This window comes from Canis aureus, chromosome 12 (assembly GCF_053574225.1).
Source record: "Canis aureus isolate CA01 chromosome 12, VMU_Caureus_v.1.0, whole genome shotgun sequence".
Lineage (NCBI taxonomy): Eukaryota > Metazoa > Chordata > Mammalia > Carnivora > Canidae > Canis > Canis aureus.
The window spans coordinates 42,059,378-42,072,663 of NC_135622.1; the positions used below are offsets into that span (position 1 = coordinate 42,059,378).

Below are 13,286 nucleotides of genomic sequence, written 5' to 3' on the forward strand. Positions count from 1 at the left end.
TCTGCCCATTCCCTCTCCTCTGCCTTTGTCCCACAGCTGCCTCTAAATTCATCCCAGGCCACCCTGATGGCAACAGGATGTGCTGCTTGAAGTGGATGGAGAAACGCTGAGCTCATGCAGATGGTCCAGCCAACAACATGCCCTGCCCGGACTACTGGAATTCACCCCCTTGGCAAGACTGCTGGATGGCAAGTATGTCCAAATCCTAGGATTTGGTCTCCCTGAGCTTTGGGTGGGGAAATTCACCCATGAGTGCTGCTACCCAACTAGGTCTCCACCGTAGCCTGGATCCACACAGCCTCCCAGAACCACTACCCCTGGCCCAGGGCAAGTGGCCCATCTCTGTTGGCAGCCTTGGATGTGGAGCCCCAGGGAGACAAGAGCAGCCATACCCATCTTCTCCAGGCAGCCCATTCTCACACAACACCAGACTCCTCGACACCTTGCGGCCCTTGGCAGATAGAAGTCCATCACCATCTTCCATTCCCTTGGAAAAGGGAACACAAAACATGAGCCAAAGGGGTGGCCCTCTGGGGAACTGCCAGCCACCCCAGGCTAGATCATAATGAGAGGAATAACCCCTTCCACCTGGCAGGGCTTCAGAGGGTACAACCAAGCATTCCAGACCATTGGTACTCAGGGCAGGGATCAAGATCCCCATTTAACAGGAGACAGTGTGGACACCCAGGTGGCTCAAGGGACACGGGCAGAGAGGGACAGAGCCAGGTCCAAGCACAGGGGAAGGAAATCACATTTATTCCACCTGCCAGGAGTTGTGCACGAAATGGAACCTCTGGAGTGCACACCCCACTCCCCTGACTGGCTTGGCTCTGACCTTCCACCCCCCCCCACCCCCCACCTGCTCAGGCCACTAACTTACCCGCTGCTTAATAGCTGCCATGACCTTCCGTAAGTCGTGAGATGGGAGGCTCTGCTTCAGAAATGCATCAAACTTCGTATTTGACATCAAGATATTCACCATCTTCCGGCCATAAAACCTGCCACAGGAGAAAGAGAGGGATGAAGAAACAGCCACAGAAATGCATCATAAATCTGTTCTGCAGATTTACAGGAGTTTTCTAATTGTAATAAAAGAGTTTTTAATACTTTTTTCCACTTAAGACAATAATCGCTAATTAAGACAGTTAAAAACTAGATTCATAAAAAGAATAAACATCATCCGCAGCCCCATTACCAAGGAAAAACTATTAAATTTTTACATATTTTCTTATGGTCTTTTAGACACATACACATTTTTGTTGGTATCAGAATATATATAAAACTTGCCTCTGACTTTTTTCACTTTACCATTAGTCATCCCATGTCATCCTTTTTAGTAAATTCATAATATTCCATTGGATGACTATACTTAACTTCTTCTAGTATGGGGCATCTGGAAGTCTGAGAAAGGGTACAGGGGCCAGTATGGGAGGAAATGGTCAGCTCTACCCAGCGAACAGCGGTGAGTGGGGGAGGAAATCAAAGAGGGCTTCATGGAAGAGGAGATCCTTAGATTCGCATTGAGGAGTAAGAGTCCATAGTGGGATGGGATTAGGGAGTAAGGGGGCAGGGGTTAGTCACTTCAGGATCCATAATACAGTCTGACACATCAGTAGGCATGTGGTTGGAAAACAGCAGGCAGGGCCTGGATGCAGGATAGGAAAGAGAGAAGGTAGGACCCAATTTCTGGAAATGTGAAGGAGTTGGGCTTTAGCCCTCAGACCATGGGAAAGTGTGAAATGACCAGATTTGAACTTTATGAAAATGTCCCTGGCAGCAGTGTGGTGAACGTCTCTCTCTGGTGACAAGGGCCACCATGATAGCCCAAGCAAGACATGATGAAGTCCTGAAATAAGCTGTAGAGTGGGAGGAGAAAGGGATGGTCAGATTCAGGACCTGCTAAGAAAACTGCAGGGTAGGGTAGTTGATCAGAGGTGGAGCAAGAATCATCTACAATCTCATATTTCACTCAACCCAAGACTCTACTGATTGTAAAATGCACCATTGATTCCTTTTCCACTGAGCAAAAACAGAAATAGAAAACACTGGCAACTTCCAGTGCCTTTAATGACACTGCCCCATGTGGGGAGGCACCCCTTTCATGTATTATCTCAGAAATCGAGGTAACATTACTTGCAGGTGGTGCCCTTCCTTCCTTAGGCTGGGTAAACCACTGGGTGGTTGCCTGGTAAGAAAATGTGGAATTTTGGTCACTCCTTCCACGACTGTTTGCATTAATATCTAATTTATGTCCCATCACTCTATCTCCATGCCTCTTCTCATACACTATAACTTTTCATTTCAATGCTGAATAATAGAGTAATATTTCTAAGACATTTTCGGGAGCAATTAAACTCAACAAGTCCCCGCAGAGCACCCATGGTGACTTCTTAAAATAAATATAAAAGGCTAACAAGCAAAGAAAGACTCATAGTTTAGTTTCTACAATGCAAACCATAATTCAAAGGCTTATGCCACGAGCAATAAGGACCAAGTTCGAAAATGTGCAGAGAGTAAAACCCAAATCAAAATTGCTGCCTGGCCAGCAGCAACTGTGAGATGCCTCTGATCGTAAGATATTAAAATGTGGGAGAAATTGTGTGTCTTAGAGTCAATGACGTATGAAGGTCCTCATTTATCATCTTAGATGACTCAGTAAATAATAATGACTTCTAATGATAGAGGGAACACAGGCTTGGGGAGAAGGCAGAGGGCTCATTTAGGGACAGTCTGCACCAAAGACGACAGCAGGACATCTGACAGTGGTGATGGGTCCTCCAGAAGCATTGGAGGTAGAGCACTGGTGCTCAGACAGGGGTGGCCTGGAGGGAGACCCTAGGAAGCATCAGGTTGCTGTGACTGGACCCACGGAAGTAGTGATGGTGCTCAGGAAAGTTGTAAGAGGAGGAGAAGCTTGAAGACACTCCTGCGGCCATCTATATCCAGAGGGCAGGCAGGCGAAGAAGTGGCCATAGAGGAAGAGGGGAACCAGGGAGCGCAGTGCCATGGACGCTGAAAGCACGGGTGCCCTGACTGAAGATGGAGTGTAGTCAACACTGGCAACGTAAGGGAAGTCAGGATGGAGGGGGCATTTCCAGCTGGAGAGAATTAAATTTTTATTTCCATCCCCCTACCAACAAATAAAAACAAATCAACCAAAACCTTCTAGTTCTCCACCAATATTCCTCATTTCAGTAAATGACACTATCATTTATCCAATTGTTCATTTTAAAAACCCAAGCATCATCTTTGATTTCTCTTTGAAAGCCTCACCACCCACATCCTGTTGGCTCTGCCTTCAAGACACCCCAATCCAGCTCTCCCTCCCGTCTGCTGGCCTCCAGCACCCCTGGCGGGGCCTGGGGGAGTAACCATCTGTCTCATGTCCCTCCTCCACCCAGGCCCCCTCCCCTACTATCAATTCTCTAATGAGCAGCCAGAAAGATTTTTTTCAAAAAAATCAAGAAGGCAGCAAGCATTTAAAGACACACAAACTCTAGTAATCAGGGGGAAAAGCACTCGGAAACAATAATGAGATGACACTTTTACCCATTAGATCAATACAAATTAGAACTCCAGATACTGCAAGGTCGTGAGGACATAGGCAGTGGCGCCGTGGGAGGGAGGCCAAGGGGCACAGCATGCTCAAGGGCTCCCCACAGGGCTCGAGCTGCATCAGTGGACATGCGCCCCTGACCACAGTCCTGCCCCCTGGCCATATCCCAGACACTCTCCCTGGGCTCCACGGGGGGAGCACGTGTGAGCATGGTACGTGGAGCAGGGCTGCCGTGGGGAGGATGAACCTCAGACTGTCAGCTATGAGAGCACAGGCTGGAGCACAACACAGAACATAGGGAGGACAGACCCCGCGGAGCAGTACCGGATGTGGCGTGTCTCCAGATCTGGCCGTAACGTCCTAGGAACCAAGGAATGTGATGATGGACTGACTGGGCCCTAATCCTAGCTTTCCAAGACAGTTAATCGGATTCTTTTTTTTAATAGCAATATTAAAATACTTTTTTTCCTTACTTTTTAAAGATTGCATTTATTTACTTGAGAGAGAGCACACAAGCAGGGGGAGCAGAGAGGGAGAGGGAGCAGCAGGCTCTATCCAAGGACTCCGGGATCTCCACCTGAGCCGAAGCCACACGCTCAGCGGACTGAGCCACCCAGGCACCTCAGTTAATCGGGTTCTATCACTCTCCTGCTTAACACCATTGCGTATCTCCTCACACTCCTACTAAAAATCCTCTGGTGGCTTCCGTCCCACACCAGCCAAAATCCTGACTCCTGACCACTGCCTGAGGGTCCCTGCCTGGCCTGGCCCTGCCCTGTCGGCCTCATCGCCTGTCCACACTGCCCCACTCATTGGCTGCCACACAGCGCAGCCTTCCTCTTCCCAGAACACCAAGCGAATTCCCATCCGGGGGGCCTTTGTATGTTTCCTTTGCCCGGGACGCTCACACCCCAGACCTCCAGTGAGTTGGCTCCCCATTGGCCCATCAGTTGGCCCATCAGTTCTCAGCTCCAATGTTACTCTCCAGAAAGATCTCCCTCGACACTCCATCAAAGTAGGCACCACCCCATTCTCCACCTTGGTGTCTTTCTTGCTGCATCCCTTATCTGTAACCTGAAATGATCATACTAATTTATTTGTTTATTTTCTGTCTATCCCCACCTACAAGGGGTGAGCTCCAGGATAGTAGAGGCCTAATTTTTCTCATTCACTGTCCTGTCCAGAATAATGAAGAGTGACCTCTGTGCACTATCCTTGAAAGGAATGGATGCTCTTTCAGAGGCTGGAGCTGGGATGGGTCAGAAACAAGAGAGAGAGAGCAGCGAGAGCAGTGGTGAGAGAAGGAGAACCGGAGGCGGGGAGCTCTGCGCATTCCTACAGGCCCAGCTATGCGGGTGGAGACAGATGGATGCTGGCCATAAAGGACGGACACAGCCTCAGCCTGTCTGGCTGTCCCTCCCGTGACCCCAGGAAAGCTGAGCTGTGTGGGCCAGGGCTCTCAGGGCTGGCTGGTCACCTTATCTGCCCTGGGCTGGCAGGTAGGCAGCCCCCAGGCCCCCTGGCCCTGCATCACCTGGTGTCCTGGTTAGAATCCTGGGCCAGCCTCACCAGGTTGTGCACTAGCATCTCTGTGCTATCCCTGGTGCCTGAGAGAAGCTTCTCGGCACCTATCTGCTCCAGGACGACTGAGAGGTGCTCAGCAGTACATTTCCGGACTGAGGGGTTTCGGTGGCTGAAAAAAAATACATCACAGTCAAGGGGTCAGACAAGGAATGGGGTGCGGGGTCCCTAGACTGCTGCACATGGATCTATAATTGTGCACCCACGTTTCATGCCGTGATGGGCTCTGAAATCTGTCTCATATGGGCTACAGGGAATCTTCAAGGGAAGACCAGTCACATCCGGCTCATAGAACCCAGGATGACAACGGTAAGCAGGAGAAGGAGGAAGGAGCCCTAAAGCCATGTGGTGCTCCCCACATGTACACGTGCTCACCTCCTCTGGGCCTTCCTGCATGTGTGCCTTCCCCATCGTTTCTCCACCTAGAAAGATCCTACCTAATCAGAGATCATTCTCTGCCTTCCCCAGCCTCCTCTGCAGAATGCTCCCTGGGACTCGAGCTATCCCTGTCCCCTGGGAAGAACAGGAGCACCCCTGTGGCTCCCCAGCCAGGCGAGGAGCTCCCAGGGAGGTGGCAGCAAGTGGAATCCTGTGCCCCACTGGTGCCTGGCACATGCCCACACTTAGTGGGAGCTAACTGCACGTTTGTTGAAGTGAACTGAGACAGGAGGGGGCGACAGGGCATCAGTGGGTGATTTGGTAACCCCAACAGGGAGAAGCTGAGGTCTTACAAGAGAAATCCAACAGGATGTCACCTGTTTCTTTTTCACCTTTTTTCAAACAGGGCCTGTGTGTCCGCAGTTCCTTAGGCAACACTGACCCCTTCTTCCACCAGGGTCCCAACCCAGCGTAACACAAGGGGGTACTTCTGGCCTCCCCCTACTCCCTGTGGCCCAGGGACCAGCTCCATTAGCATCTGAGTCAGAATCTGCATTTTGGCAAGATCCTCAGGAATTCCTGAGCACAGCCCTGAGGACGCCTGACCTTGCTTCTCGCAACAATGATCAATTGCCTCAGTTTGTAGTTAGCACACGCTCCGCTCCGAGCCAGGAGCCCTGCTGAACACCCTCTAGCCACAGGCCACTATTAGCATCAGTTTGCAGAGAAGGAAGCGGAGCAGAGGGAGCAGTCCAGAAAAAAAAACGAACTTCTCCCAAGAGTTAGTGGCCGCCACACTGCACACTCAGTAAATGTTACAGTAAAGGCAGGCGCTGCCTTTGCATGAATCGTTTCATTTACTCCTCACAATTTGAGGAGGTGTACACCGTTATTATCCCAGATGAGGAGACTGAGCACAGAGCAGCTAAGCTCACCCAGGGTGTGAACCTCCCTTCACCCTTTGTACTGGGCTGTGGTGTGGCTGCTTCCACACAGCCGGGGTGGGGGGTGGGGGGGAGGCCTGTCCCAGAAGCCTCCTGCATCAGTGTCATGACTGGCTCTGGGGCTGAGAGTGGTTTGGCCCTGTGGGATTGAAAGGGTTTGGGAAATGGTTTTGTTTCTCTTTTTAAAGATTTTATTTGTTTATTCATGAGAGACATAGGGAGGCCGAGACACAGGCAGAGGGAGAAGCAGTCTCCCTGTGAAGAGCCCGACGTGGGACTCGATCCTGGGACCCCGGGATCATGACCTGAGCCTAAGGCAGATGCTCAACCATTGAGCCACCCAAGTGCCCTAGGAAATGGTTTGGGGTTTGGGTTTTTTAATAAGGTGAAAGGCGCCAGGGGGGTAGGCAAGCACCTTCCCCTCCCCAGGAAAAGTCCAAGAGGTGTGAGCTGGAGTAAGATTTTGTGCCTTGCTCCACTCAGAGCCTTGATTTCATCAGAAAGAATGCCTGCCCCACCCCAGGAGAGGCACACAGGCCGCAGGCTGGTTCTCAGCCCTGTCTCCGGGGACGTTACCACAGATGCTCTGAACTCCCCAGCCTTGAACAGAACACAGCAGCTCAACCCTTGTGGCTAAGGCTTGGGGCTGCCCCATGCTCACCTCTTGATCCCCAACCTGGCCCAAGAAGGGTGGCAGAGAAGCCCACCAGGAAGCAGGGTCTCCCTCCCCCAGCTAAATGTGTGAGGCACCTGCTCCATTTGCCCACTCCTCTCTCCGGGACTCTCCCCTTGCTTTACCTTCCCAACCCACCCCTCTGACAACGAGCCACCACGTACTAGATGCCCGCCGAGGTGAGGGCCACCAGGGAGCGGGCAGGAGTCACATTCTCCACCATGGCCCCCAGGGAGCGGTTGGCCGCTCTCTGGATGAACTCGCTGGTGTTCCCCATCTTCTGAAGCAGGCAGCGGGCAATCTCTTCAGCCTCCTGGTCCATGTTCTTCTTCAAGGCCCGAAAGAGGGCACCCAGGGTGCTGATGGCCAGTCGTGACACTTTGGAGCGGAGGTTGGTGACCTAGGAGAGGGATGGGACAGAGACCCTCCAGGACTGCTGGGCCCTGCCAAGGGCTCCAGAACATATGAAGAACAAGGCACAGGCCCACCCTCTCCCACCACCACCACCACCACCACCGCCCCTTGCAGGCCTAGGCTTTGCCAGGCTGGAAACGAAAACCACATAGTAGCTCTCGACAAAACAGCCCCATTTAAAAAATAAATTATTATTGTTATCATCATAATTATTAATTCCAGTTGAAATTTAAAATTTGAACTTCTGAAATTTGTACAACACTTAGTCTTCCAAGTACTTTTACAAATAGTGTTCAATTTGGGTATCACAAATGCCCCCACACCCGCCCCACCCCCACCACTGGAATAGTCTATTCCCAAGAAGGGGCCTGGCCTCCACATGTGATAAGAGCATCTCATGGCCCCTCCGGGCCCCATCTAGGCCCCAGCCCCAGCCCCAAGGGAGAAAGTCCTTGGGAAATGTTACAACTTCCCTGAGGTTGGAGATCTGGCTCAGAACACTCCAGCCCCTCAGTGGGACCTCTGAGTATAGAGGACAACACGGGCTGTGACAAACAGGATCAAACAGGATTCTGATTGTTCTGATTCTGAATGCCCAGAGATTAGAAACAAGGAAACTCCTGAGCCCAGTTCTCCAATCTGAGATGCGAGGGGACTACCTCCCACCTCCATAGCTGAGGGCTAAGAAGTGAACAGGGGATGCCACATTCCAGGGAGCCATGGTCCCTCTGGGGCAGCCACATGACCCTCATTGAGCGGTGGCAGCAGGGAAGGAGGACTGGCTGCAGGGTGGGGACGGCACACAGGACACAGGCTGTCTAGGTGGCCTCACCTCCCCAGTCACAGCCAAGGACACGTCATGCAGCCTCCCAGCCAGGACATCTGAATGACAGGCCGCCAGGCGCTGGACACTTAGCAGGCCCTTCTCCTTCATCTGCCTGAGAAGCGAGTTCCAGGCCGTCACAGGCAGGTGGGGAGGGAGGAGGCCCCCATGTAGACCAGGGGCGCCCCCACCCCCACCCCATCCCCACAGCAGGGGAGGCGGGCAGCTGAGGTCAGGAGAAGGGGTGCCCTCACCAGTCATTGCTCTCGAGGCACTGGAGAGCATCCATCAGCCCCAGCTCAGGGTTCGAGAAAGGCCTCAACTCCTTAAAGATTCTAGGATCCAATTCCTCCTCCTCTTCATCCCATTCGGGAGACCCCAAGGTAAGCACCGCAGGTAATGAGTTGGCTGCCCTCACGGAAAAGAAGAGGAACAGGGCACATTTCAGCAGGAAGATCCAGGCCTGGCTGCGTCACGAGGTGTGCTCGGAGAAGGACTGGCCAGGGCTGAGAGGGCAGGGCTGTGCCTCCCCCTCTGGGGAGCCACGGACACCACCGAAAGCTCTACGTCTTGTCAGCCTTTTCCACCCCAGCCCTGCCAATCTGATGGCTCTAAACAAGCTGGCCTGCCGTACACTGCTTGATGCCATGTGCAGAGTCCACTGAGCCGGTGACTTGCCCCCATCTTGCCCTATCTGCGGTTGACTGAGGCTCCTAAGTCTGCAAGGAGGGAACCCCCTACTCACACTGGTGGTGTTCTAATGTCACCCCCTTCTGGGAACCTGGGTTATCAGCTTCTCCTTCTTCCTCCTCCTCTCAGTCCTTTGTGAAATTGCCCACTGGCAGGGCCTGGAAGGGGTCCAAAGGGGGAAGCGAGGGACAGTGAAAGTGCAAAGGAGACAATGCAGCTCATGGGGGGCCCATGTGGTCAAGACATGGCCACACTGGCAGGGACAGCCAATAAGCAGGGATGCTGTTTAAAATTCAGGTCATGTTCTCTAGGCTCTCCTTCCTTGGGGGCAGATACTAGAATCAGAAAACCCTAGGAAGGGTTTAGGAAGGCAGTTTAGCTACCTATCCGCTCCAATGCCCGAAACACATCATCGAGGCCTCAGAGGCATGGGGACATGGGGGTCCCCACCCACAGTCCCTCAGCTCCTCCAGCAGCAGAGCCATGATAAGAGGGTCTCTTCTGAACCCAGAGCTCTCACAGCCACGCCTCACTTCGTGGCTACTTCACTTCAGGGGCTCATCTCTACCAGCATGATTGCCACATGGTGCCTCCAGGGGGTCCAAGGCAAATCTGAGTTGACAATCCTTTACTTAAAACCAAGACAAAATGACCTCATTCCTGGATTCTCTTCTTGGCTTTGCCATTGGATAAGAGTCATTAGCCAAAATCTTAGCCCCCATGGACCAGCATCACCTTAAGTAAACTCAGGTGACTTTGGGTCTCTGGTCTCAGTGCTATTGGCTATAAAATGAGTGGGGTGGATTATATAGATCAGTATCTCCCAAGTAGCAACCACTCAACTACCACTTTCATGACTTCTTGCCATGTCTCTTAACTATCTGTAATTTTAGGGGATCCCTGGGTGGCTCAGTGGTTTAGCGCCTGCCTTTGGCCCGGGGTGTGATCCTGGAGACCTGGGATTGAGTCCTGCGTTGGGCTTCCTGCATGGAGCCTGCTTCTCCCTCTGCCTGTGTCTCTGCCTCTCTCTCTGTATATCATGAATAAATAAAAAATCTTAAAAAAAAAAAAAACTACCTGTAATTTTACTTATATAAAATTCTTCTTCGGGGCTCCCTGGTGGCTCAGTGGCTTAATGCCTGCCTTCGGCCCAGGGTGTGATCCTGGAGTCCCAGGATCGAGTCCCACATCAGGCTCCCCGCATGGAGCCTGCTTCTCCCTCTGCCTATGTCTCTGCCTTTCTCTTTCTGTGTGTGTGTGTGTGTGTGTCCCATCCATAAATAAATAAATAAATAAATAAATAAATAAATAAATAAATAAATAAATAAAATCTTTAAAAATAATAATAATAAAATAAATAAAATTCTTCAAGCCAACCCACTTTTCAAATCTTAAATAAGTCTATCCTAAAGGGAAATTTATGTCACTACCATAATCAATAAACAAATACTGTCACAGAATAGGGTATTTGCAATAAAAATAAAAGGATGTTATAAACTCCAGCTATCAAATCGTAGCCAGCTTCTGATGACTTGAGCTGGAAGGAAGATTTCTTTGTTTAAAAAGGAGATTTCCCAGCCTGAGACGGGTGCTCAAGACCGGCACTGAATTAAGACTTTCTACTTGAAGGAATCAAAGGGATAGAAAGAGAATGGCAAAGAAGGATGAGTCAATATTGTTTCTGGCACCAAAATGATGTTCTATTCCATCAGCATGGTCCCACCACAGCCCACACTTAAAAGAAACTCTGAATCAGGCTGGTTGTTTTCAAATGTTCTTTAGCAGCAAAATCTTTCAAAAGTGAAATCTCAAGCCCAATATACCAAAAAAAAAAGTGAGGCAAAATAGATGTTGTTCTGGTAGAATATGGTCAGAGCCTCCTTTGGCCCTTGGCACCTTCCTGAGAATCCCGGAGGACCTTTGGATCCTGGGACCCCAAGCTGTAATCAGCCCTATCCAACGCCAACATTTACGAGGCAAACTGCAGGAACCCAAGGTCTTCACAGACCTCTTCCTCTTCTCGATATTTCCAGCTACTTTCGTGGATGCTTTTCTCCAGCATCTGTGATCCTGGTGCACCAGTGGGCCCTCCAGGGCACATCACACAGACTGGGCACATCTGCCCTTCTTTCAGTTACTTCTGGCTGCATTTCCCTGGGTCCCTGGTCTGGCCCAAAGACACTTTGACTCCCACACTATTCCTCTCTCTCTGGATGATCACCTCAGGCTGCCCTCTAACACAGGTAACAGGAAGAAGCAGAGCAGCCCAGGTCACCTTTGCCATGCCCCAAAGCATCCGAAAGGCAGCTCAGCAAGAGGGACATGTGTCCTCCACCCGGGCGGTCTGGGCCCTACCTGAAGCATGACGGGCAAAGCTGGGCTCCTGCTTGCTGACGGGGATGCTGGGCAGGGAGGCCCGGTTGGCCCGCTTCCTCAGGATGACACCGATGTTTCTGCGTAGGCTGCTCAGCCCACTGGGCACAGACACGGTCCCACTGCCCCGGAGGGGGAGGAGGCCTGTGGAGGCAGAGAAAGTCCTAGGACAGAGCCGGTCCCACCTGTCCTTAGCCCCAATGTCCTCCTTTGGACATGGGCCTATCAATGTCAGGATGGGAAGCATGGGGAGCTATGGGTAGTCCCTCTCTTGCCCAGGAGTTGGCCAAGTCGTCTGCCCAGCCTGAGGGAATCCTGCCCCAGGCACCCAGTACCTTCCTTCATCAGGGCTCTCCGGGAGGCCAGGCTCTGGGAAATAAGCTCCCTCTCCCTCTCTGGCTCCTTTGCCCTCTGGAGCAACTCCATCTCCTTCATCTGCCTCAGCCGCATCTTCTCCTGGGCAGACTTGGAGATGGTGACCTGGATCTGGCACAAGGTCAAGGCAAACTCTGTTACCTCGAGGACCCAACTCTGCTTTCTGTCCCTTCATTTATCCAATCATCAGGAATGCAAGTGGCTCCTATGTGCCATCACTCTTCTGGGAATGAACAAAATGACCAAGACCTTGCTTGCTCCCTGCCATGGAGAGGGGAGAGAGCGAACAGATCAATCTCTAACATCAGGCAATATGTACCAGAGGAAAGTCAGAGACAGAGGGTGATGGGGCTTCCATTTTAGGTAGGAAGACCCAGAGAGACTCCCTGAGGAGGTGAAATTTAAGCAGAAACATGAATGAAATATGGGAGCAGGGGCCATGCAGATTTCTAGGGGAGAAGTGTGCTAAGCAGAGGGAATAGAATGCAAAGGCCCTGAGGCTGGCACATGCTGGGCATGGTTGGGGGCTATGAGGACACTGGCTGGAGCACCCCAAATCAGAGGATGGTAGAACACTGGGTCAGAGGTGGCAGGGCATAGCCATAGCACACTGGGCCCTGTGGCCCATGGTGAGGAGTCAGATTTGTCCTCTAAAGGACACAGCAAATCATTGAGGTTCTGAGCACAGGAGTGACATGATCTGACTTCCATCGAGAGTGAAGGGTTCCTCTAAGTGTTAACTTTATATTTGGGAATAATTTAATTTGGGGAAAAGTTGCCAAATGGAACCAAGAGTTTCTGTGGGATGGGGCTTGCACTAGCATAGCAAGAATGAAGATGACAGAATGGCCTGATTCTGCATATGTCCCAAAAGGAGAGCCCACTGCTTTAGCTGATTTATAAGGTGTGGAGCAGCAGAGAAAGAGAGGAGGCAAGGGCGGGCCCAAGATGTTTTGCCAGAGTAGCTGGAAGGCTGGAGTTGCCTTTTCCCGCCATTCACTAAAAGGGGACACTGGGGAAAGAGATTTTGGTGGGTAAGGATGCAACACTTGTTTTGGATAAGGTAAGTTTGAAATACAATTAGACACTAAAATGGAAATGGAAAATATCAGTTAATACATACTTGGCTATATAATCTAACTGTTCCTGCAGGTCAGGGGAAGGTTTGGACCAGACGGGGAGATTTGGGAGTCCTCTGCATATAGATGGCAGTTAATGCCAGGGACCAGCATAGGTCACAGGGGGTCGGGATCAATAGACCAGAGGCCAGAGATCTAAGCTCTGGGGCCTCTGGCATGTAGAAGGCAGGAAGATGAGGAGGAGCCAGCAAAGGACTGGGAAGGAACGAAAGCTGGAGGAGGCAGAGAACCAAGAGGGAAGCCGTTCCCTCACCTCCTTCCCAAGGTGGAGACTTCCAAGAATGAGCCAAAGCTGCTGGCAGGTCAAATTAGAAGACGACTGAGCTATGCTGCACATGGG

At 51.4% G+C, this 13,286-nt stretch overlaps 1 protein-coding gene across 7 annotated transcripts in view; it reads right to left on the bottom strand.

Annotated features, from left to right (window-relative positions):
• Positions 1-13,286, bottom strand: part of TOGARAM2 (TOG array regulator of axonemal microtubules 2) — a 90,132-nt gene that overhangs the window by 42,407 nt on the left and 34,439 nt on the right. For all 7 annotated transcript variants that reach the window (XM_077843730.1, XM_077843733.1, XM_077843734.1 and 4 more), the window contains 8 exons: positions 11,768-11,918; positions 11,415-11,576; positions 8,624-8,777; positions 8,379-8,484; positions 7,297-7,532; positions 5,091-5,249; positions 881-998; positions 393-487 (listed from right to left, as the gene is read on the bottom strand). In XM_077843730.1, the coding sequence (XP_077699856.1) occupies positions 393-487; positions 881-998; positions 5,091-5,249; positions 7,297-7,532; positions 8,379-8,484; positions 8,624-8,777; positions 11,415-11,576; positions 11,768-11,918 (1,181 nt within the window). The remainder of the gene's footprint in view (positions 1-392; positions 488-880; positions 999-5,090; positions 5,250-7,296; positions 7,533-8,378; positions 8,485-8,623; positions 8,778-11,414; positions 11,577-11,767; positions 11,919-13,286) is intronic.